The sequence below is a fragment of the Capricornis sumatraensis genome, chromosome 22, assembly GCF_032405125.1.
Source record: "Capricornis sumatraensis isolate serow.1 chromosome 22, serow.2, whole genome shotgun sequence".
NCBI lineage: Eukaryota > Metazoa > Chordata > Mammalia > Artiodactyla > Bovidae > Capricornis > Capricornis sumatraensis.
This window is the reverse complement of record NC_091090.1, coordinates 32131447-32156537: the sequence shown is the minus strand read 5'-3', so window position 1 is coordinate 32156537 and position 25091 is coordinate 32131447. Positions and strand designations below refer to the sequence as shown.

The 25091-nt window shown below is 44.8% G+C and overlaps 1 protein-coding gene across 4 annotated transcripts; it reads left to right on the top strand.

The window, feature by feature from the left end:
- The first annotated feature begins 825 nt into the window (after positions 1-825).
- Positions 826-24613, top strand: RPP21 (ribonuclease P/MRP subunit p21). 4 transcript variants are annotated; one of them, XM_068961170.1, is made up of 5 exons: positions 826-909; positions 980-1080; positions 1176-1258; positions 2058-2183; positions 24477-24613. In XM_068961170.1, the coding sequence occupies exons 1-5, from the start codon at positions 853-855 to the stop codon at positions 24611-24613; spliced, it is 504 nt and encodes a 167-aa protein (XP_068817271.1). In that variant the 5' UTR covers positions 826-852. The 4 variants fall into 4 exon arrangements, with proteins under 4 accessions (XP_068817271.1, XP_068817274.1, XP_068817273.1 ...); XM_068961173.1 differs by lacking the exon at positions 24477-24613 and adding an exon at positions 5747-5843; XM_068961172.1 differs by lacking the exon at positions 24477-24613 and adding an exon at positions 2326-2453.
- Positions 24614-25091: the final 478 nt, after the last annotated feature.

Here is a 25091-nt window from a genome sequence, read left to right as displayed (position 1 = left end):
GAGGAGAGATTTCTCATGCTCTCCTGACATTGCTATCCTCTCCCCATCTCAGGGTTTATGCATATTCTGTCCCTCTACTTCTAACCTCAGGAAGGAGTGGTATTATGAAGCAGAAGCAGCAGGTCAAACAGGAAAGGAGAGGCAGAGATTGAAAGGAGGGACGTGAAGTACTACAGGGGATGTTTCTTCAGGCGGATGCTGTTGAAAGGTTTCTGTGCTCAGTTCCTGAGACTAGGGGTTAGTGAGGATCCCCTACTGTGGCCAGCACTGCATCTGCTAAGTGGAAAAGATTGGGAGGAAGCTGTGCTTTCTAAGGGCCAGGAGCCCTCTTCCCTCCCTCCACTACCCTCATGATCCCTTCCAGCGTCACTCCCACTGGCACCAGTGCCTTTTTTTAAAAAAGGGAGACCTGCTGCTTCTGTCTGTAGGTTTTCCAGGCATCTGCCTTTGTCTTCAGGAGCATAGGGCAGAAAGTCTAGCTGGGTATAAACTGCACCTAACCATCTCCCAACCTATCTGCCTAAAAAGAAGAGTCTTCTGTCCTGACTATGTTTAGGGGTTTAAGACTCTTCTGCTCAACTAACTTCTCCAGTCTCTGCCTAATGTAATTATTAGCTTGAAAAAGACTAGGAGGAGGCCCCTGGACTCTCATTGCAGGGGCGGGGTGGATTTGCGAACAGTTGGGTCTGTGAGGCCATAGGGTGGCGCCAGAGAAAGGAAGGCCAGAAAAAAAGGAGTGCGCATCGCTCCCGGAACTACAATTCCCAGGAGGTCTCGCGCGGACGCCGGGGGCGTGGCTATCCTGGGGCGGGGCCTGTGGACGGTCGCGTGTAGAGAGCTCGCGCGGCGCGGATGGCGGGGCCGGTGAAGGACCGCGAGGCCCTCCAGAGGCTCAGCTTCTTGTACCAGGTGAGTTCGCGGCGCACGCACGGCGGGGAGCCCAATGCGGAGGGCCCCCAGTGACGGCTCACTTCCCCAGGCCGCCCACTGCGTCCTCGCACAGGACCCAGAGAACCAGGCGCTAGCGAGGTTTTACTGCCACACGGAGAGGACCATAGCGAAGCGGCTCGTATTACGGCGGTAAGAGAGGTTATGGAGCCCGGCAGCGGGCGGGACGGGGGAAGGACTGGAGAGGGAGAGGGGGCGTCCGGACCACCACCTGCCTCCGCCCCCAGGGACCCCTCGGTGAAGCGAACTCTCTGCCGTGGCTGCTCTTCCCTCCTCATCCCGGGTCTGACCTGCACCCAGCGGCAGAGACGTAAGTACCCTCTTGCTGAGGTGGGATGTATGAGGAACACCTGTGGGCTGGGGAGGGGACGGGCAGTGATCCCTTTCTCGAGGCAGACGCGTGCCAGGTGTGGGATTTGGAGTCGGTGGCTTTCTCTGAGTTGTTAACTCCACTTGGACAGACAGATCTGGGCAGTAGAAAAATGATGTTGCCCTGAGAGGCAGCCTCGCCCGGCCATGATAATAGATGTTATTTGACATCATAGAGGATGATTCCCATCTTCATTCGTTCACTCAAGAATTATTTTTCTGAGATGTGTCAAGGATTGCTCTAGAATCAACATTCTCATTGAAATATGGTCTCATGGGATGGACTAAGAGGAACGATTAGAATAGCCTAGAAAAATGCTTCAGTTAGGGGAGTAGAATACGAAGTTACTTAAACCAGTGGTGGTGAGGTTCTTTATAAGGGCAGGGGAGTAGGAGATGGAAATCCTTGCCATTTGTGAGGCCTCAGGAAAGAAAGCCTGTGGTGCTGTCAAGGAACTGAGAGTTCAGGAGGCAGGCTTTGAGGTGGGCAAGGGCAAGACCTGAGGTGGGAGAGGGAAGCAGGGCAGATCTTGAAGAGTCTTGTTAAGGAGTTTGGACTTTGTCTTAAAGGGTGCCAAGAAAATGATAGACTTTGTTCAGGGACCTGACACCATCAAATTTGCGTTCAAGGTGGGGAGGGAGGAGAATCCCTACTAGAAAACAGTGGAGGCAACACTGGGTTCAGGAGACCTTTTCTTCTCCCAAACCTGGGCACTCTCTTTCTCCCACATGCATTCCAGGCTGCAAGGGTCAGCGCTGGACTGTACAGACCTGCCTGACATGCCAGCGCAGCCAGCGGTTCCTCAACGACCCGAGGCATGTGCTCTGGGGAGACCGGCCCGAGGCCCAGCTGGGGAACCAGGCAGGTGAGAGGTGGTTGAGAAAATGGGGGTTAACCCAGGGAGTAGAGACAATGGGTAACAGAGAGCTGCAGAAGACCAATGGGTGAGTTTGGGGTTGGTGTGGAAAGTGCCAGTCTTCAAAAACTAATTCTGCTCATCTACTTAGATCCCAAACCACCACAGCCCTTGCCAAACACAGCCCACCCCATTCCAGCCCAGCTTCCTGAGGAGAAAGTGCAGCCTCAGAGCTCCAGTCACCAGTGATGGACTTACTCTGTCTTCCAAATAAATTTTAATTCTGCTTAACTTTGTGTAATTCCGTTCTGTGAATGTTTCAGCTCTTTCCTCTGTTTCTGTCTGCATTTCTCTGTCTCCAGTTAACCTCTTCTTTGTCCTTTTTGTCTTTTGTTGTTGTCATCCTCTTAGTCCCACCATTCAGGGAGATAGATCCCAGTTTCCACTTGGCCCTGGGAAGTAGCTCTCATTTCCAGGACCCTGCCTCCGAAGTGCCCCTCCACCCTTGCCTCCTTGGTACAGTACCATGGTTGGAACTCAGGCTCCAGGGATGTTTGCAAAGCCCTGAGCCTTAAGATAGTCCATTTTTAGGTAGCTCTGACTGTTGACTAAAGGGCTGGACAGACAAACTGCTGATGCCACTGATGCTGTTTTTGTTTTATTTTGTTTAATATCTATTTATTTGGCAGCACTTGAACTCTTTAGCTGTGGCATGCAAGGCTCAGCAGTGGCATGGTTTCTTCGTGGCATGTGGGGTCTTAGTTCCCCCACCAGGGGTAGAACCTGCATCCCCTGCATTGCTAGTCAGATTGTTAACCACTGGACTACCAGGGAAGTCCCTGATGCTGTTTTTATTTTATTCTTTTTTAAACGTTATTATGGAGTATAAGTACTTTACAGTGCTGTGTTTGTTTCTGCTGTACAACAAAATGAATCAGCTATGTGTGTACATGTATCCCCTCCCTCTGGAACCTCCCTCCCACCCCCTTATCCCATCCCTGTAGGTTATCATAGAGTACCCAGCTGAGCTTCCTATGCTATACGGAAGCTTCCTACTAGCTAGCTATTTTACACACTGTAGTGTATATATGTCATTGATGCTGTTTTAACAGAAGAAAAGAAGTTAGGGTGGGGTTGGCAGAGGGAGGGTTCAGATTCTGCAGGCCACTTTGTGTTGGGTCTTTTCCCAATCTCTGTTTTCTTCTATAAAATTCTAACGAGACACTGTTCAACTTGAACTAATTAAAGTCAAAAGTACTGACAGAAGGACATTGGCAGATATTATACAATAAATTCTGTAGGTAAACCTTCAAGGTTTTCTTGAGAATCAGTAAACAACAAAAACTGTTTTATTTGATATCCCTGGACAGTTTACTTGAGGACAGAATATCAGACTGACTTCTTTGCTGGGTGCCAGCTACTCAGCTTACTCCAAAAGTAGAGAAATAAGATTCAGTATTTCCAGAATGCAGTTTTCTTTCTTCCCTTTCTCTTGTAAATCTTGGTTGCAGTTATTCATTGCTGCATAAAAATCACTGCATGATGTTGTAGCTTAAAACAGTATGTTATTTCCCCTGATTCTGTAGGCTAGACTGACTGAGGCCTTGGCTGGGTGGTTATTCCATTCTGTACGGCATCAGCTGGAATCACTCAGCTGCATTTAGCTGGTGGCTGGTACCTGGTCTGGAAGACTCAAGAAGCTTCATTTGCGTATATGATACCTCATTGCTTCTCCGTGTGGCCTTGCTATGTAGCTGGCTTTGACATCCTCACAGCATGGCTGTCTCTGGGTGGCTGGACTTCTTACATGGCTCTGACTTCCACAGAGAGTAATCCAAGAAGACAAGCTCCAAGGTATGAGTGCTTGTCAAGCCTCTGTTCTCATCAAGCTTGCTAATGTCCCCTAGATGAGAGTAAATCACATGGCCAAGTCCAGGTTCAGTGTGGAAGGGGCTACGCTGGGGTGTGAATATTGGGAGGTTCACTGATTCCCTAACAACTACCAGTGTAGCAATCTACCACATCCTCATTTTGCCTTTGGGCCTAACTCATTCTCTCCACCGATTCCCTCACATGTGGATACATTATTTGTTTGGAAAATACTAATCTCAGTGCAAGTAACTAAATGTTTCTGAGTTATTCTTTAACATTTGTTTCTGGAGATAGTGCCCAAGGAGTCAACTGTAGCAGCCAACACAAATGTGTAGCCTGAAGGTACACTCTGTGTAGGCCTGGACCCTTTGTGGCCTCAGCTCACCTTCCTTGGCTCCCTCGTCATTTCTGAGCTGGTTGGTTCTTGCACACTGAATCTGACTCTTGGCCAAGTGGTTTCAAGTGTGATTTATGAGGACACATGACTGAACATGTCCACAGTGAGATAGAGGTTCCTCTCACTAGACATCATAGCCAAAACTCTGTCCTTTTTCATGTTTACTTATTATGACACAATAGTCAATATGTGCAAAAATGGATTTCCTGTAACAAAGAGGAAATCAAAGTCCTAGTATGCAGTAGTCAGCTTTCTTTAATGTTTCTAAGCAATTTAGTAGTCCAAAATCTGTGCTCTTTTAGGACTCGTTAGATAAAATTAGAGGAGAAGAAACTTATGTCATCACAATTGGTTCAAGAAAACAAGGTCTGAGAATTCCTTGGCAATCCAGTGGTTAGGACTCAGCGCTTCCACTGCAGGGGCACAGGTTCGATCCCTGGTCAGAAACTAAGATCCCATATGCTATGCAGCACAGCCAAAAAATAAATAAGTAAACAAGGTCTTCCAAAAGCCATAGAAACTGAGCCTTAATTATTCCTGAACCTTAGATATGCTTAGCACTTTTTAAAACTAGTTAAAAAAAAAAAAAAAAGAGTATAGTTATTGTCAGGGGACAGAGAGGAGTTGAGAGACTGTTCTGAATTTGGAAGGGAATGCAAAAATTACTTAGATTCTCAACAAAGAGAATAGTAAATAATTTTAGCTTTATGTGACAAAGTTGCTTTAACTATCAGATGAGATAATATATGTGGTGACACCTTGAAAACTGAGTATTAAGAGGACTGCAGTAGAGTTTAATTAGTAATCAAAATTATACTATGATTATAATAACAAGCAGCAAAGTATTTTAGAAAAGACAGGTCCTGGACATCAGTGAATCTGAGTTATTGTCCCCATAGTACACATTTGTACATGAGGCAGTTTGACTGTGTTCTTTTCCTAAAGCTTCTTCCAACACTGAAGACCAACAAATGAAGTTATCCAGTTTTCCCACTAGGTATCAGAAAGCCAGGATTTCATGCATTTATTTAATAACTACTTTGTGAGGGCCCACTCTATGCCAGGCCATTTGGTTAGGAATTAGGATATAAATCAATGAACAAGAGTCAGAAGTAAGACAAGAAAAAAAAAGCAACCTATGACAGTAAATTATGTATTCTAAAGGGATATGTGCAACAGAAAAGGCCAAGAGAGCAAAGAAGCTGTGGAATATAGGTTCCAGGTTCAGTTAGAGCAGCCCAGGCAGGCAACACTGAGAAGGTGTCCAGCAGACTCTGAGGGTGCCTCTTCCATACCCCCTCAGACAACCTCAGAAGGTTACCTCCAGCAGATCCTTCCCACCTATGACAGCAGCTCCTGTCTCAGGCCGAGACTGTTACCTGGAAACAAGCCATGCAAGGTAGGCCCAAACTGCCAGGGAGTAATATTCCTGGGAGCCACCCCAAACAGTGAGGGATGAGTATCGGTGGGTAAATGTTCTACATAGTCTCAGGGCCTCCAGCAGAGTGGAGCCCTGGTGGCACTATTATTTAGATGTGCCCTCTGTACACTTTCCTCCCTTTCTCCTTGTTTTACTCCCCATTCCCTCACCATAGTTCCTAGGATCATCTTCCAGGTAAACTACCTGCACCCAAGTCTTTGTCACTGAGTTTGCTTTGAAGAAATCCCAACTAAGAGTGCCATTTGAAAAAAAAGATTTGGGACTTCCCAAGTGGTCTAGTTATTAAGACTCCATGCTTCCACTGCACAGGGCCAGAGTTCCATATCTGGTTGGGGAATGAAGATCCCACATGCTACCAGCTGCGGCCAAAAGAAAAGAAAAAGACTTGAGGGAGGTAAAGGATCTAGTTGTTGGTTCAAAACCTTCAGGGCTTCCTAAGTAAACTCTGAAAGCAGCCCCCATTCACGGAGGGCAGGGAGAGATGAAAGAGGTAGACTGCTCCAGGTTGGTAGGTGACAGGTTTAAAATAAGCAAGGGAACTTATAACAATTGAAGCTTATTCTGGACAGCAACAAGACAAGTAGATCTCCCTACTCACCCATAAGAATCTTTATTATATAGAGGCCTTGACAGGCTTCAGTCACGCCTTTAGTCCAGATGATCTCTACTACACCTTGCTCTCTCAAAGCTGTGTCCTCGGAACAGCTCCCACTGTGGGAACGGTGGGCAGAACTCACACTTGAAGGACAGGGGAGGACTTCCCTGGTGGTCCAGTGGTTAAGAATTTGCCTGCCAATGCAGGGGACATGGGTTGATCCCTGCTGCTTATGTCGCAGGGCAACTTAGGCCTGTGCGCCACAACTACTCGGCTTGCGAGATCTGTCATAACACTGATGGGTATGTCATTTAGCATGCTAATATGTTACAGTGAGTGTATACTGAGGCTTAAGGTCTACTGAGGTTGACTTGTGTGCCATCTTGGACCTAGTTGGTTCTAACCAGTTTTTGTCATGTCCTATTGCTGTGTCATTTTTTTAAAGGTTGTTCCCTGCCCCCTTCCGTCCTGTTTCATATCCACTTGTTTCTCTCAAGGTTTCTTGCCTTCCAAGATGGCCCACACTCTGGGGAGTGTGTTTTCCTCTAAATAAATCCTCTTCTTTGCTACCACTTTGTCAATTGCTGAATTCTTTTCTGTGATGAGACATCAAGAACCTGAGCTTCATTACATCCTCAGACCAGGTGTGTGATCTCCGTCAAAAGATCATGGTTTCAAGTCTCAGTCTGAGTTGCACAATTTCAGTTCCTCACAATCAATCAGTGTTCTGGCCTCTTAAAACAATTGCTGGGACCTCCCTGGTAGCCCAGTGGCTAAGACACCACGCTCCTAATGCAGGGGACCTGGGTTTCCCTGGTGAGGGTACTAGATTCCACACGCTGAAACTGAGAGTTGGCATGCCGCTGCAACTAAGATCTTACACAGCCAAATAAATAAATAAACTATTTTTTAAAACACAATTGCTCATATAAGAAGCACTCAAGATCTCAAAGTTCTCTCTTGAGTTTTGTTTGTCATTTCAGCACTTATCTCATTGCATCTAGTTTAGTAAGCATCTGATTGATGCTTGGATTTCTGTCTCAGCTGCTACGTCTTGGGTTCTGCTCTTTCTGTCGTATTATACAAGAATTAGGAAGCATTCCCTGAATACAAGAATTTTCTGTCATCAGGACTGAATATGAACTGCTGTTAACATCTTGGGTGTTGTGCAACCAAGCCTCTTAAACTTGCAAGCTCTCCAAGGTTATCTAAACCACAGTGTCCAATTTCCTCCAGTGTGCAGGAGGAGCTGATAACATCCATTCCAGAGATGTGTTTTTGCCAGAGTGAATGATCCTGAACTGTTTTAAGTTCTGATAAGCGTATAGCCAACATGAATTCCATACTGACTGCAGGAGTCCTGATCTCTTAATATTCTTGCACGAAAGATCACCAGGAACTATGACTTAGGCATTTACAGGTTTCTTTCTTGGGCAGCGGCCTGAACTTGTCTCAGACACCATCCATTTCTTTCTTCTTCTGCCACTGTTGGGGCTTCACTTGGCAGAACCTTGCCAAAGCAGGCCAGGGCTAGGGACTGGGAGCGACCCCTGACCCCCCGCCCCGGGCAAGTAGCAACAGAGCCCCAAGGCACGTGGTTCTGCTTGCAGCTGGCCCTGGTGCCAAATCCATGTCACCAGATCAATGTCTCTGCAAGAATTCCTGGAGTTCTGTACCTGCACAGCCCAGCATTGTGGCTGGTAGGTAGAGGATGTAAAATAACCATTGATTTAAGGATTTATTAAAATAACCATTGAATAAGCGACACAGCAACGCGTCTGAGCTGCACAGCAGGGAAGCCGCAAACACTCGCGGACCACGTCAGGGTCTGGCTCTTGCCCAGCTGCTGAGATTCTTTCTTTCCATTTCACTTCACTTTCTCTTGGAGGTCCGGCTGACTCCCACTTGAGAGCTTCCACGGGTTTCTCCCTATCGTCATACTTCATAGACCCCTGTACCATCCCCACTACATGCACGGATTTGGGATCCCATGTCTTGCAGGTTTCTTGGTTCTTCCAGCTCAGATGTGTTCCCCAAACTTGGGTGTGCCCTTTGCTTCCCAGAGATGTGGGTGTAAAAGAAGAAATTCCATTTTATCCTTTGAGCCTTTTGTGTCTGGGAAGTGTGGGAAGCTGTGGGTTAGTGAGAAACGTGGAGATAAAAGGGACAGGATTCTCTACGCTTATTGTCCCTTAATTCCAGGAGATGGTGGAGGACAGAGCATCCTGGCGTGCATGGGGTCGCAAAGAATCAGACACGACTTAGCGACTGAACAATTGTCCCTTATTGGAAATTTGCAATATCTCAATAGGAAGATTTTTCCACAATATAAGAGGAAAAGTCAAATTGTAGAAAGAACCAGGAGGAAGAAGAGAGGATAATGGGCTCCGATGCTAGAAAATGGTTCACAAGAAACCTAATACAATTGAAAAAAGAAAAATAAAAACAAGGAAAAGTGGCTTTCCTGAAGTTCCTCTGCAGTTGCGTTGGTCACAGTGTCAGCATCCCTCGCCCAGAGTCCGCTCCTTTAGCGCCACCTTGTGGCAGCTCCATCCCCCGATTATGCTCATTCTCAGCTGATGTTCCATCCCTGCCCTCATTCCACTAGCACCACTCATTCCAAGTCCACAAATACTTAGCACTTAAACCCAATATACCTAACAGTGCCTCAACTCAGGAGATCCATGTCCCTTGGAACCTGTGACTCAGCGTGGGCAGGCTTCTACCCAGTGCTGCCCTTGTCTCTGGTTCAGCCTTCCCTCCAACCTTTTGTGGCTGCTTGGTCCCAGGCGTTTGACCCTGGCAGGGATGCCAGTCACAGTGTATGGCCACTGCCCTAGCTGAAACCGTCATTATCTGTCCCTGAGATTCTGCCAAATTTTCCTAACATATTTCTTTGCTTCCAGTCTTCCTCTCCTCCAAAGGCACTGCCAACACCCAGAGAGATATTTGTAAAGCAAAATGTTATTTGGTCCTTCCTCTTGTACTTTTCAGTGACCCCCACAACCATTTCTAGAAAACATAGCTCCAAGTTGCATAGTCTTGAATACATATACAGCAAAAGCTATTGGTATGTTCAGTTCAGTTCAGTCACTCAGTCCTGCCCAACTCTGCGACCCCAGAAATTGCAGCACACCAGGCCTCCCTGTCCATCACCAACTCCCAGAGTTCACTCAAACTCACACTCATCGAGTCAGTGATGCCATCCAGCCATCTCATCCTCTGTTGTCCCCTTCTCCTCCTGCCCCCCAATCCCTCCCAGCATCAGAGTCTTTTCCAATGAGTCAACTCTTCGCATGAGGTGGCCAAAGTACTGGAGTTTCAGCTTTAGCATCATTCCTTCCAAAGAAATCCCAGGACTGATCTCCTTCAGAATGGACTGGTTGGATCTCCATGCAGTCCAAGGGACTCTCAAGAGTCTTCTCCAACACCACAGTTCAAAAGCATCAATTCTTCGGCGTTCAGCTTTCTTCACAGTCCAACTCTCACATCCATACATGACCACTGGAAAAACCATAGCCTTGACTAGATGGACCTCAGTTGGCAAAGTAATGTCTCTGCTTTTTAATATGCTGTCTAGGTTGGTCATAACTTTTCTTCCAAGGAGTAAGCGTCTTTTAATTTCATGGCTGCAGTCACCACCTGCAGTGATTTTGGAGCCCAAAAAAATAAAGTCTGACACTGTTTCCACTGTTTCTCCATCTATTTCCCATGAAGTGATGGGACCAGAGGCCATGATCTTCATTTTCTGAATGTTGAGATTTAAGCCAACTTTTTCACTCTCCACTTTCACTTTCATCAAGAGGCTCTTTAGTTCCTCTTCACTTTCTGCCGTAAGGATGGTGTCATCTGCATATCTGAGGTTATTGCTATTACTTCCGGCAATCTTGATTCCAGCTTGCGCTTCTTCCAGCCCAGCATTTCTCATGATGTACTCTGCATAGAAGTTAAATAAGCAGGGTGACAATATACAGCCTTGATGTACTCTTTTTTCCTATTTGGAACCAGTCTGTTGTTCCATGTCCAGTTCTAAGTGTTGCTTCCTGACCTGCATATAGGTTTCTCAAGAAGCAGGTCAAGTGGTCTGGTATTCCCATCTCTTTCAGAATTTTCCACAGTTTATTGTGATCCACACAGTCAAAGGCTTTGGCATAGTCAATAAAGCAGAAATAGATGTTTTTCTGGAATTCTCTTGCTTTTTCCATGATACAGGGGATGCTGGCAATTTGATCTCTGGTTCCTCTGCCTTTTCCAAAACCAACTTGAACATTTGGAAGTTCACGGTTCACATATTGCTGAAGCCTGGCTTGGAGAATTTTGATCATTACTTTGTGAGATGAGTGCAATTGTGCAGTAGTTTGAGCATTCTTTGGCATTGTCTTTCTTTGGGATTGGAATGAAAACAGATCATGAACTCCTTATTGCCAAATTCAGACTGAAATTGAAGAAAGTAGGGAAAACCACTAGACCATTCAGGTATGACCTAAATCAAATCCCTTATGATTATACAGTGGAAGTGAGAAATAGATTTAAGGGACTAGATCTGATAGAGTGCCTGATGAACTCTGGACTGAGGTTCCTGACATTGTACAGGAGACAGGGATAAAGACCATCCCCATGGAAAAGAAATGCAAAAAAGCAAAATGGCTGTCTGAGGAGGCCTTACAAATAGCTGTGAAAAGAAGAGAAGTGAAAAGCAAAGGAGAAAAGAAAAGATATAAGCATCTGAATGCAGAGTTCCAAAGAATAGCAAGAAGAGATAAGAAAGCCTTCCTCAGTGATCAGTGCAAAGAAATAGAGGAAAACAACAGAATAGGAAAGACTAGAGATCTCTTCAAGAAAGTTAGAGATACCAAGGGAACATTTCATGCAAAGATGGGCTCAATAAAGGACAGAAATGGTATGGACCTAACAGAAGCAGAAGATATTAAGAAGAGGTGGCAAGAATACACAAAAGAACTGTACAAAAAAGATCTTCACAACCAAGATAATCACGATGGTGTGATCACTCACCTAGAGCCAGACAAAGGCCCCTAATCATATCTTAATCAGTGAAAACTGTAAATAATGCCTTAAATGGTAAAAGGGACTTCACAGATGTGATGAAGTTGAGGCCCTTGGGGGAGGGTATCATGAATTTTCAGGGTGGGTCAAATGTAATCATAACGGTCCTTATCAGCTAAGGAAGGAGGAGTCAGAGGAGAAGGCAATGTGATGATGAAAGAAGAGATTGAAGGGATGTTGTTTGAAGGTGGAGGAAGGGCCTACAAACCAGGAGACATAGGCAGCCTCTAGAAGCTCTAAAAGGTAAGGGAATGGGGTTTTCCTTAGAGCCTCCAGCGGGCACCAGCCCAGCTCACACCTTGACTTTAGCCCCCTGAAACTGATTGTGGACTTCTGACCTCAAACCTCCAGACAACAAGTGTGTTTGCCCCTAAGATTTGGAAGACCCAACACAACTTTTCCAATTCAAACGTGGTTCTGTTCTGACTGGAACAATGGTCTTCCAGGATCTTTTTCTTCCCCAGACTGTTCAGCACAATTTATTTCAAACAGACCATGTGTTTCACTGTAGCTGGGAGCAGTCAATTAAAGGGATTAAAGGCAGAAAAGCTACTGCAGCAAAAATATTTTAAGTTTTTGTTCTTGTGCAGCTGTGCTTTCTCCACTTCTCAGAAATCAGAATTCCCTCACTCAACACTTTTTCTGGCTGTTGGAATTGAATGGAAGACCCTTCTTTTTTTCCTGTTGTTCAGTCACTAAATCATGTCTAACTTTTTGTGACCCCATGGACTGCAACACACCAGGACTTCCTGTCCTTCACTATCTCCCAGAGTTTGCTCAGATTCATGTCCATTGAGCCAGTGACGCCATCCAACCATTTCATCCTCTGTCGTCCCCTTCTCCTCCTGCCTTTAGTCTTTCCCAGCATCAGGGTCTTTTCCAATGAGTCAGTTATTTACATCAGGTGGCCAAAGTATTTGAGCTTCAGCTTCAGCATCAGTCCTTCTAATGAATATTCAGGGTTGATTTCCTTTAGGATTGACTGCTTTGATCTCCTTGCAGTCCAAGGAACTCTGAAGAGTCTTTTCCAGCACCACAATTTGAAAGCATCAGTTCTTTGGTGCTCAGCCTTCTTTATGATCCAACGCTCACATCCGTACATGAGTACTGGAAAAACCATTGACTTACACGAACCTTTGTCGGCAAAATGAGGTTTCTGTTTTAATACTTTGTCTAGGTTTGTCATAGCTTTTCTTTCAAGGAGCAAGCAACTTTTTCTCCTATGTATACATTTTTTAAAAGAAACCCTAGGGTCACAGATTTACATATTTTCAACAGCTATGTTATGCATATGGTGTAAGCATAGGAGTGGGTTTTTGGTTGTTGTTTTTTTTTTTGGTCTAAATTCCCTTAGCATGCCTAAAGAACACATCCCTCTTCCCAGTTTATAGCTGAACAAATGAAAGTAAAAGGTTTTCCTAAAACACTGTAGGTTAGGCACTGTCAGAAAAAAAAAGAAAAATTGAACCTTTGTTTCCTATTTCATTGACCTCTCCAAACATATCACATTTCAATTCTTGTTGACTTAACACTAGAAAGTATCAGAGAAATCATTCCATTCTGCCTCTCCGGGTACTGACCGAAGCTCACCTTGAGTAATGCCCTTCCCAGAGTCTAGTGGTCGTAAACCTTCTGGTCATCAACTGAGTCAGCACTCAGTTCTCCCCATGGCTGCTTGTGATTTTAGTGCCACATTTAAGAAATCAGTGCCTAATCCAAAGTCATAAAGTTTGCATCTATGTCTTCTAAGAGTTTTAAGTCTTTGATCCATTGTGAGTTAATTTTTGCATGTAGTGTGGAATAGGGATCCAGCATCATTCATTTGCTAGTGGTTCCAGCACCATTTGATGAAAAGACTCCTGCTTTACCCCATTTAATTGTCTTATCCTCTTCAAAAAATCAATTGATCATAACTGTGAAGGTTATTTTTAGACTCTCAATTCTACTCCTATTTTATTCTTGGTGGTGGTATTATAAATTGTGTTCTTAATACATTTTTGGTTTATTCATTGATACTATATAGAAATACAATAGATTTTTGTATGTTGATCTTGCATCCTGACAATTTGCTGAACTTGTTTTTAGTTCCAATGATTTTTTAGTGTATTCTTTTGGATTCCTATGCATGAAATCATATCCTCTGCACATGGAGATAGTTAATCTTTCTTTCAGATATTGATAACTTTAATTGTCTTGCTCATGGTAGTTTTTGTTTTGTTTTATTGGCTTTGTTTGGTGGGGTTGTTTATTTGATTTGTTTTGTTGCCATACCTCACTGCTTGTGAGATCTTAGTTACCCAGTCAGGGATCAAACCTGGGCCCTCAGCAATGAAAGCACTTTGTTGTAACTGGACTGGCAGGGAATTCCCATTGCTGTAGCTTTTTGAAAATGAAATCATTCTATTCAAAATGCCCTGCTTTTTGCTGTTTTACATGTACAATATCATCCTGCCAGTGGTATCTCATAACTATAAGTTTGACTTACATTTCAAATTGGCCATTGTGCCAGTGTCACAAAGTAAACTTTAATACATCATTTTTAATACTATTCTGTAGTATTATAGCTTCCCTAGTGGCTCAGATGGTGAAGAGTCCACCTGCAATGCAGGAGCCGTGGGTTCAATCCCTGGGTCGGGAAGATCCCCTGGAGAAAGGAATGTCAACCCACTCCAGTATTCTTGCCTGGAGAATTCCATGGACAGAGGAGCCCAGCAGGCTGCAGTCCATGGAGTCACAAAGAGTTGAACATAACTGAGCAACTAACACTTTTATCACATTATGTTTGGAACTACTACCCTATCAATAAATATTTAGGAGGTTTCCTTTATTTATCACTACTGTTGATATACAGTACATCATCATATATGTTCTGTACATATATTCTTACACATATATCTTTACACAGCCGTCCCAAAATCTTTTGATTTTACATAATACTAGACTGTGGTTATGACCAACCTAGATAGCATATTGAAAAGCAGAGACATTACTTTGCCAACAAAGGTCCATCTAGTCAAGGCTATGGTTTTTCCAGTGGTCATGTATGGATGTGAGAATTGGACTGTGAAGAAAGCTGAACGCCGAAGAATTGATGCTTTTGAACTGTGGTGTTGGAGAAGACTCTTGAGAGTCCCTTGGACTGCATGGAGATCCAACCAGTCCATTCTGAAGGAGATCAGCCCTGGAATTTCTTTGGAAGGAATGATGCTAAAGCTGAAATTCCAGTACTTTGGCCACCTCATGCAAAGGGTTGATTCATTAAGACTCTGATGCTGGGAGGGATTGGGGTCAGGAGGAGAAGGGGACGACAGAGGATGACATGGCTGGATGGCGTCACTGACTCGATGAGCATGAGTCTGAGTGAACTCCAGGAGTTGGTGATGGACAGGGAGGCCTGGCGTGCTGCAATCCATGGGGTCACAGAGTCGGACACGACTGAGTGACTGAACTGAACTGAACTGAGACTGTGGTAGTTAAACTGATGATATGACTGACGACTGACTGAAATCCCATTTCTGCTGTGTATAACATAAAAATAATAACTGTAGGACTTCCCTGGTGGTCCAGTGGTAAAGAATCTTCCTGCCATTGCAGGGGACACGGGTTTGATCCCCGGTCCAAGAAGACCCCACATGCTGCACTGCAGATAAGCCCTTGAGCCACAACTGCTGAAGCCCATGCACCTAGAGCCCATGCTGTGCAGCGAGAGGCCAGCACAGTGAGAAGCCCATGCACCACAATGAAGAGCAGCCCCTGCTCACTGCAGCTAGAGAAAGCTCGAGCACAACAGCGAAGACCCAGCACAGTCAAAATTAGTTATTTTTTAAAAACAGTAACTACATCTGGAACTCAGGTTCTCTACGCCCAGCTACACTTGATCTTTCCCAATCTCAGAGTTTCCCTGTCTGCCTACTTCTCTGTCCCTGGAACTGCCCTTGTTCTGCAGTCCAAGGACTGGTCTGCCCCTCTAGTCCTTGTTCTACCACTTGTTAGTTTACTTACATTGCCGGAGACGGGAAATAAGGATTTTTATCTGCATTCACTTCAAATCTGGTTATCAAATCTCAATATCAAAAGTAGCTCACACAAATTGAACTGAAAACATGTTTGTTTTTCTCTTGCCACTACACCCATAATTATATACTTTTTCATACCTTAGACCTACTCAAAGATTTGTAACCATTGTCCAGATAGGGTAAATTCCTGGGCATGCATGCTAAGTCACTTCAGTGTGTCCAACTCTGCGAATCCATGGACTGTAGCCCACCAGGCTCCTCTGTCCATGGGATTCTCTAGGCAAGAACACTGGAGTGGGTTGCCATGCCCTCCTTTAGGAGATCTTTCTGATCCAGAGATTGAACACGCATCTCTTAAGTCTCCTGCATTGGCCGGCAGGTTCTTTACCATTAGCACCATTTGGAAAGCCCCCTGAGCTCCTCACACCCTACCAATCCAGTCCACCTCCTACCTTAAGAATATGTTCCTGCCAGACCAGTCTCCTTGGTATTCCCCACTCCCCATTCCTTAATTATACGTGCTTCTGGACCTTTGCTCTTTCCAACCTTCTTATCAATTCTCAAGAGTTAGCAGTGACCTCTACTTTCAAATGTAATGAACTTTTCTGCCTTCATTTCCCTCAGCCTCTCTAGGGTTTTTTACAGGACACAGTTGTCCTTCTTGAAGTGCTTACTTTGGTCTAAATGCTGTTACTGTAGGCTCACTGTAGATAGGCTGCCTGGCAGAAGAAAGAAACTCAAGTGATTTACTGCCCCTGTGATTCACTTCCTCTTCTGCACAAACAGGGTCTTCTGTTATAGTGACATCATGGTTAATGCCATGTTAAAAGTGGGAGAGAGTCAGAATTTGAGATTGTGATTAATGACTGTGTTTAAAATCACAATTTCATGACCATTAAGGTTTTCCTTAAACTTTCCTCTCTGGTATGCCATTGCGTCCAATTGAGAGAGAACTCCAGCTCCAAATACACTGCATATAGAGTACAGAGTCCATAGACATATAGATCTGTCCAGGGTGCTGAAACTCTTAAATTGGCAGGTTCCACCAACTCCATGAATAGTCTTCTTACTGTGGAAAACTGCTCTAAAATTGAATTTATAATTCATAATTTATAGGTTTAGATTATCTGAGTTACTGAACAACCCAGCAATAAGTTGAGAGGACGACATACAGAAAGATCCACAAAAGATTCTCTTATGCCCTATACTGAAATGTACAGAACAAAAGAAAAATAGATGACATAATGAGTGAGTTTATCTCTAAATTTTTTATCAGACTATAAAGAAATTCAGTATTGTTGTGGAGGAAAAAGATAAAGAATGCACAGTACCTTGCTGGTAGTAAAATATGATCTTTCCTCCACTTCCTCCCAACCATTCCCAGGGCAAGCAAGGGCCCTGAGGCTGCTGCAATGTCAAAGGAACCAAGAGGAGACTCTAACCTTCTGACCTGAGTGGGTTGGTACACTCTAGTGCCCCTCGTGGCTCCAATACTGGAGTTAATGTAACAAATGGCTTCAAAATTCATCTACTTGAGTGGACTCCCCCCCATACACTTTGTATACCCCTTACCACCACCATTTCCTAGAAGGGTTGTTCTACACATTGTTCACTGATTTGTTTTTGCCAGCTGGAGAGAGAAAGGATAGAAGGGAAGCCCACCCAGCAAACCCCTGCATTGGCAGGCAGATTCTTTTTTTTTTAAGATTTATTTATTTTATTATTAAATAAATTAAATAAATCTTAGAAAAAAAGATTGTTTTTGGCGGTGGTGGATCTTCGTTGCTGCACACGGACTTTCTCTAGTAGCTCCAAGGACCTACTTGAGATGCACAGTGAGATTTTTCAGCTCTAGGGAAGACATCTGCAGGTCTTTATTTAACAGAGAGTGCAAACCAATGAGAAAGCATAGAGAAAAGCAAAGAGATTACCACAGAAGATGGAACCACGTTTCTTTTTAACTTTTTAAAATATTTATTTATTTTCAGCTGTGCTGGGTCTTCATTCCTGCACACAGGCTTTCTCTAGTGGAGCTACTGTCTAGCAGTGGTGCACAGGCTTCTGATTTCGGTGGCTTTCTCTTGTTGCAGGACATGGGCTCTATCTAGAGCATGAGCTCGGTAGTTGTGGCACGTGAGCTTAGTTGCCTCCCCTTCCCTGCCCCAAATGTGGAATCTTCCCAGATCAGGGATGAAACCCACGTCCCCTGCGCTGGCAGGCAGATTCTTTTTTTTAAGATTTATTTATTTAATTATTGAATAAATAAATCTTAGGAAAAAAAGAATATTTTTGGCTGTGGTGGATCTTTGTTGCTGCACACGGGCTTTCTCTAGTTGCTGCATGCAGGCTTTTTCTAGTTGTGGCAAGTGAAGGCTACTCTTCATTTCAGTGTACAGGCTCCTCATTGCAGTGGCCTCTCTTGTTTTGGAGCTCTGGATCTAGGCACATGAGCTTCACTAGTTACAGCTTGTGGACTCAGTAGTTGCAGTGCCCAGGCTTAACTACTCTGTGGATTATGGGATCCTCATGGACCAGGGATTGAACTGTTGTCCCTTGCATTGCAAGGCGGATTCTTGCCACTGGGCCACCAGGGGAATCCTGGAACCTTGTTTTGATAGTGAGGTTTCAATGGGGGAGGGGTACTCGAAACTTCCGGGCACTGACAGAGGTTATAAATCTTGACTAGGAGATAGATTTAATAGAATTTCTAAGTGAAGATTACATATATGTTTCTGCTGTTGTTTAGTTGCTCAGTTGTGTCTAAGCGACTCCATGGGCTACAGCACGCCAGGCTTCCCTGTCCTTCACTACCTTTCAGAGTTTGCTCAAACTCATGTCCACTCAGGCACTGCCGCTGTGACCTGGTAGATGCCTAACCTTTTCACTTGCAGTTCCTTCTCCTGTAATGAGACTAGCAATGGCTAGGACAAGAGGTGGATGATGGAAGGGCCCCAGGTGAAGCCAGGTCAGTGCCTATAGATGTGAAACCCCAGCCTAGCCAGGTAGAGGGTCTCGATCTCCAGAAAAATAAAATTTTTACCCAAACTCCCCAAATTTTTACCTCAAATCCCTAAGTGCTGAGGGCCAAGACCAGTTGGAATGTCGTCATGAGAATCCTTTTCCTTGGCTCTGGGACCTCAGCTTTCCCCCTTCTTACTTCAGACCCCCAGATTCATGATACCAAGTATAGGGTCAGCATGGATACTGCTGATGTGGGAGAACTTTTGGTCCAGCCTCCTCTGGAGGGCACCCACCTTGCTCTTGGCTGACTTGCTGGGACTAAGGGAGGGAACAGCCTTCCCTGGTGGCTCAGACAATAAAGAATCCACCTGCAATGCAGGAGACCTGGGTTCGATCCCTAGATTGGGAAGATCCCCTGGAGGAGGACATAGCAGCCCACTCCAGTATTCTTGCTTGGAGAATCTCCACAGACAGAGGAGCCTGGTGGGCTACAGTCCATGGGGTCTCAGAGTTGGACACGACTGAACAACTGAGCACAGCACACAAGGGAGGAGACTGGGTTGGGACAGAAAGGGCTGCTGTTATAAAATCTCCCCACCGCAGCCTTACTTGGCTCTGAACAAAGAAAAAACCTCTGGGTTTATCAAGTCACAGTGAAAAACTCAGCCACCACAAACCAAAACCCCAGATATTTTAAAGCTGTTTAACTGGTTTCAGGGGCTAGCACTAGGGAAAGAGCAGGTGAGACCATGGCCATCCAGGATCCCAGGGGCTCAGGGAACAGGGTTCCTGTTCCTTCTCTCTCCAGTGGAGGAGACTGCAGCATGAGCAAGCCTGACCTTGGGCTCCAGGACATTCTTATGGCTCCAAATCCAGGCTAGCCAATCCTGGAAGCCCCACAACTCAGCCAGACCAGATTGACAATGAACGTGGGTGGGTAGAGCCAAGGTGCTCAGGAACCAGGTAAGCCCAGCCTGGAAGGGCCTGGACCATGTTGGTTGCAATCACTGGGTGGAGCCTTCCATGCCCGTCTACCCAGTCTACCCTCCCTCCATGGCTTGGGGTGGGACTGGGTCAGCTGGGTGCTGTGAGGACAGGATCTGCGTTCAGCAGGCTGGAGAAACACTCTACGCTTTGAGGGTCCACACCCAGCTTCCCTGGGAGAGTCAGCGCTGTGACAGGGGAGACAGATGGGGCAGGGGTCTGGGGTGGCGTGGGTGGAACAGGGCTCTGGCCACAGGTCCTGGCCATTCTGTTTCCTATCTCCTGGCCTTTCAAAATAGCAACCTCAAAAGGACTGGGATTCTGCTGTTTCTGTCCAATGCAGGCCCCTTTCCCCTTTTACCTGAACATGAGAGTGTCACTTGGGGCAGGCCTGGGTGGAGGTGAGGTTTCAGGGGATAGCATGGAGCTCAGAGCTGGGGATTGTCCCCAGCGACAAAAATAAATACTCTTGACCATGTAGTCAAGATGGTAGTCAAGATGGACTGCATAAGCTAAATTTATATTTCTCAAAGATCAGTTCGAAGACAAAAAATGTTTAGTTCACCCATGAGAGCCCCCTTCCACTCTTCCTATACCTCCTAGCTTCGCAAATAGGGGTCTGACTGGCTGGGACACCTGCAATGAGTCCTTTGAATGTCCAAAAAACATCTATGGGGACAAGTGAGACTAGACATGAAGAACGGGGAAACTTGCGACTGAAGGGTTGGGCTCTTGGAAGAGATGAGAAACCTCCCCCGACTCCAGGGGGAGTGACCAGACTATGGGCACCACAAGCACAGGAACACCAGGGCCCAGTTGGAGCCTCAGAGGCACAGTTTTATTCTGTATCCGAGCATCCAAGGATCAGCAGCTCTGTCCTCAGTAAGTTCTGGCTGCTCTGGGGGGAGCTCGACCTGATACTTTATTTCCCTGGAAGAACAAGGTGTGGGACAGACTGCTCTGTACCCAGACAACGAAGCCTTTGAAAATAGTTATACAGAGAAAAAAATGAAATTCATTTTTCTTTGCCCTATTAACTACAGCTTACCTATTAACCCAAGGGAGACAGTGCCTGGACTAAAACGGAGCTTCTGTGTTTCCATCCAGTGCCTCTCATAAAGCCGGGTCTCCCCGCCTCTTCTTGGGAATAAGTGACCATCCCCCTCCCCACCCCACCCTACCCCAGCCCCCAGGGATCTCAGGCCCCAGGCCTCCAATTCAGCCTTGGCATGCCCCGCACCCACCACACTGCCCAAAAGTGGAGAACCACACCTAGCCGGGATTGTAGCTCGAAAAGCCCTAAACTGTGCTGCAGGGCAGGGAGTGCAGAGGGCACAGACAAGTATTGGGTTCCCAGGGACCGGCTGCCACAGACTGTCCTGCAACTCCTCACAGGCCCATTTTGGAGCAGGACTGCCCAAGGAAGGCAGGAGAGGCTATCGGCTGGTGAGTTTGAGGCTGCCTGGACTTTCCATATAACGGGGGATGGAGGTGAGAGGCGAGGAACAGTGACCTTGGCATGGACACCTAGACCACGGTGGAGTAAGGGAACGGGTGCTTTGGCAGTCTAGCAAGAATAGCAAGGGAGTGGCGGGGGAGTGGGGGAGACCTGGACTGCAGACCCTGCCTGCATGTGGGATCTTAGTTCTCCTACCAGGGATCTAAATGGTACCCCCTGCTTTGGACGCATGGAGTCTTAGCCACTGGACTGCCAGAGAAGTCCCTCAGGTGAATACAGTACACTGTACATCCTTCATGGTAAATATTCTAAAGACTAAAAGAACAGCGAATAAAAATATTAAATTGCACTTATTTTATTGTCAGTAGTATTAAACACTAATTTTGAAACTTTTATGAATATTTTAGGATAAAGCAAATAGATGTCAAGCTTATTAAAATTTTAAATTATCCTGATGAAAGACATAAAATACAACATGAAAAAAGTTAAATTACAATATAAAATTTGAATTGGAAATATCAATATGAATTCATTATTTTTCTTAACATTAAAAGTGTCTTAAAGCAGTGATACTCCTGCAGTAATGAGTTCTCCCAGCATCTAAATAGTGGTTTCTATATACCATTTTTCATGAAAAGAACCAGTACTCCCTGGAGAAATGGCTAATTCCATGTTTGGAGCTTGGGAAAGTAAAAACTGAGCCTGGGACATCGTCATGCCAGAAGCAAGAAAGTAGTCACAGACAACTTTGGAGCATGTCGAAAGGACACAGGAGTCATCTTAAAAGGGCGCCTACTATACACATTTGGTACAGTTTGAGAACAAAAGGAATAATGACTGTGATTGGAAAATACTAAATGGATAAAACCCAGAAACCTATAGGTTTTTTAAAAATAGGCTAACTTTCCAGTTGATGAGGGAAAGCTCCCCTCTAGATAAATATCTCCTTATAAATGGAGTAGTGGGAGAAGTAGAAAAGCACCAGTTTGTAACCCTTGATGAAATAACTCATTCAGGCAAGGGTCACTATGGATGCCAATTATTGGGTGAAAGTTTTTTAGAATATTTACAGTGTCAGGAACTTCCCAGCAGCCTACTGGTTAGAACTCCAGGCTCTCACTGCCAGGGGACTGGGTTCAATCCCTGCTCAGGGAACTAAGATCCCACAGGCTGCAAGATGCAGCCAAAAAAAAAAAAAAAATCACAGTGTGAAAGAACCATGCATATAACTTGCTAACTGCAAAGGGGAACACTTTACTTTCATAGGACAGTTGATTACACTTCACATCACTAGCTATGGGATGACCTCGTATTATGTGCATTCCAGTGTGAAACAGTGTGACAAATGCAGCACTTTTGAAGAATCAGTCCCCAAATTGGGTAACTAGGACCTAAATTTTTAAATTAAAAAATATGAGCTAGAGGAATGGTTAAATGACAACACAGAAACAATAAGACAAATCCAGAATGTAGTATATTCTATAGAAGAGACTGGCCTAGTCTCTTCAAAGAGTCAGTTTTATGAAGACTGGACTGTTCTGGATTAAAAAGAAAAGGGGAAGGACCTCCTGGCAGTCCAGTGGTTAAAGCTCTCTCCCAGTGCAGGGATGTAGGAGTTGAGGATTCGATCCCTGGTCAGGGAACTAAGATCCCACATGCTATGTGGTGCGGTCAAAAAAAGAAAGAAAGAAGAGGGGAAAGAAGAGGACATAATCACAGCAAAGAACAGTGTGTGGAACTTGATTCCTGGTTTGTTCCTTTAATGCTGTAAAAGACATTTAAATTGGGAAAGCTTGAATATGATACTAGGTTAGATTAGGAATTACTAACTCATTAGACATGGTAAGTCTAGTGTGGTTGTGCAAGACATATACTGATGACTTAGGAATGAATGAGCATGTCTGCAACTTGCTTCCAACCAGTCTAGGGGAAAAATAAATAAAAGATAAGTAGACAGGATAAACAAGACAGAGACTAGTGGCAAAATGTTAGATTTGTCAAATCCTTGTTTAGGTGTTTGGGTGTTTATTGTCCTTTTTTTCAGTTTGTGTGTTAGACAATTTTCTAAACAAAACGTTGGAAAGAATTTTGATCTTTTTTTTTTTAAAGAAAGAATTTTGATCTTTTTTTTTTTTTTAGCATAGTAACAGAAGACATCATGAGCAGCAGCTCATGAATATTTCTTCTTTGTTCTCCCGTGGAACCAAAGCATTCCCATTTATGATATTTCTGAAGGCATATTAAGAGACATATTCAAACTTTATCTCTTTATTCAAGTTTGGCTTTAATAGTTTATTAAAAACTCTTATATTTGTAAATATTAAAACACTGAAATTTACTACTGATGCAAGAATGACAATGTACTAGCAAGAAAATCAAAGCAGAAGCTAAACTATTTCGAAGCAATAGCAACTCCATAATTCAAAGATAATTTGAACAGGCAATTTTAGAGTTTAATAAGGCTCAAAGCAGCCGCTTAGCCTGCAGTGACGCTACCCCACCGGCAGATGGCGCTGCAAAGCGTCTCAGGTACAGCGGGAAGCCCATTTTGCCAATGGCTGTCGCGGTCTCATTACTTGAACTGATGAGTTCGTATTATAATGTATTTTATTAATCATTTTTACTGCTTATTGCAGTTACTCTTATACTACTTACTAACTGGTACAGAAGTGTTTTAACAACTGGTTGAAGAGTACCAGTGCAAACCGGCTGAATGTCAGCGCTGTCTCCTCCAATTAGGACAGAAGCCACCAGGCTCCCGTGGGAGGGTAATCCCTGCGCCGGGACTGTCAGTGCCGCCCCCGCCCGCTCTCCAGGGCTTGTTCCATCACTAATCCCCACTTTCCTGCATTTTCAGTCTTTCCTCCTCCACTCAACCCTTCTTCTAAACAGTATGTTAAAACGTTCAAAACTTAAAGCGAATTTTTTTCTCGATTTTATATACTCTGCTCTCTCCATTTTTCTCTCCTTCCAAACACAACCAAACTTCTTTAAAAATTATCTCCTTTCCTCCACTGCCTTCACTTCCTTCCTCCAAATTATTCTCAATCCCTTGACATCTGGGACTTCTGATCTCACCTGTCCAATGCAGCTGCTCCCACCAAGACCAGCAAGGCTTCTTTTTATTAAACCCAGTGGACATTCTTCCTTCTTGTCATTAACCCTCAGCAGCATTCACTGTGCCCTTCCTTCTTCCTTCCTTGGCTTTCAGTGCACCACACTTCCGAGGTTTTATCCTGTCTGCTGGTTCCTCTTTCCCTGCCCTCCCTTTTATATTCTCCACATTCTTCCTCAGCTCTCAAGGATCTCAGCTACCCTCTTCCCACCTGTATGCTTCTGATGCCCAAATCTGTCTACAGCCACACCTCTCTTCCCCCAAGCCCTCTAATTCTGGTTTCCAGTCTTTCTCTGGGATCTCTGCAAAAGTCTCTGATCTCTCCCCCTTTTCCAAACCAGTCTCCACAGTGCGACCAAACTGACATTAAAGCACAAATCTCTCCTCCTTGGTCTTAGGCTTGAAGTTCTTCAGTGCCGCTCTGGATAAAGCCTTCATCTTTAGGACGGCTGATGAGACCCAGCAAGAGCTAACCCAAGCCTACCTCTCCAGCTTTACCTTCCCCGCCTTGCACCCCCTGCCCCAGCCATGCTGAACCAGTTAAGTCTTCCAAACTGTCACGTGCTTGTTCCTATCCTTTGCTTTCTCCTCTGGAATGCTCTTTCCCTCTCAATGCCTGGCTAACTCCTGCTCACTTTTCAGGCCTCAGCTTGGACCTCTGTCCCTCTAGGAGACTTTTTCTGACTCACCAAGACTGACCCGTTGGGTGTTCCCACAGCAACTCTTTACCACAGACCACTAATTTTTCCCCCCCCCAGTCTCATATAACTTGCTATACAATCACAGTTTCCAGCTCTGTCCTCCACTTCTTTCTGAGCAACATCACAAGACCCTTCTACATGAAGCCACCACTATCCAACAGAACCCTGTATCACCCTTCTCACAGCACTTATCACACTTTTTGGGTAATTATTAAATTGTTTTCATATTCCAATAAATTGTGAGCTCCACAAAGGACTAGTTCTGTATCACTTACCACTTAGCAGTGACTGGCAAAGAGTAATTGTTGACAA

Coding starts and splice junctions, on each gene's coding strand:
- RPP21 (XM_068961171.1), top strand. CDS start 853: ATGGCGGGGCCGGTGAAGGACCGCGAGGCCCTCCAGAGGCTCAGCTTC. Junction 910..979: donor GGCTCAGCTTCTTGTACCAG/GTGAGTTCGCGG, acceptor TCACTTCCCCAG/GCCGCCCACTGCGTCCTCGC. Junction 2,184..2,325: donor CCAGCTGGGGAACCAGGCAG/GTGAGAGGTGGT, acceptor TCATCTACTTAG/ATCCCAAACCACCACAGCCC.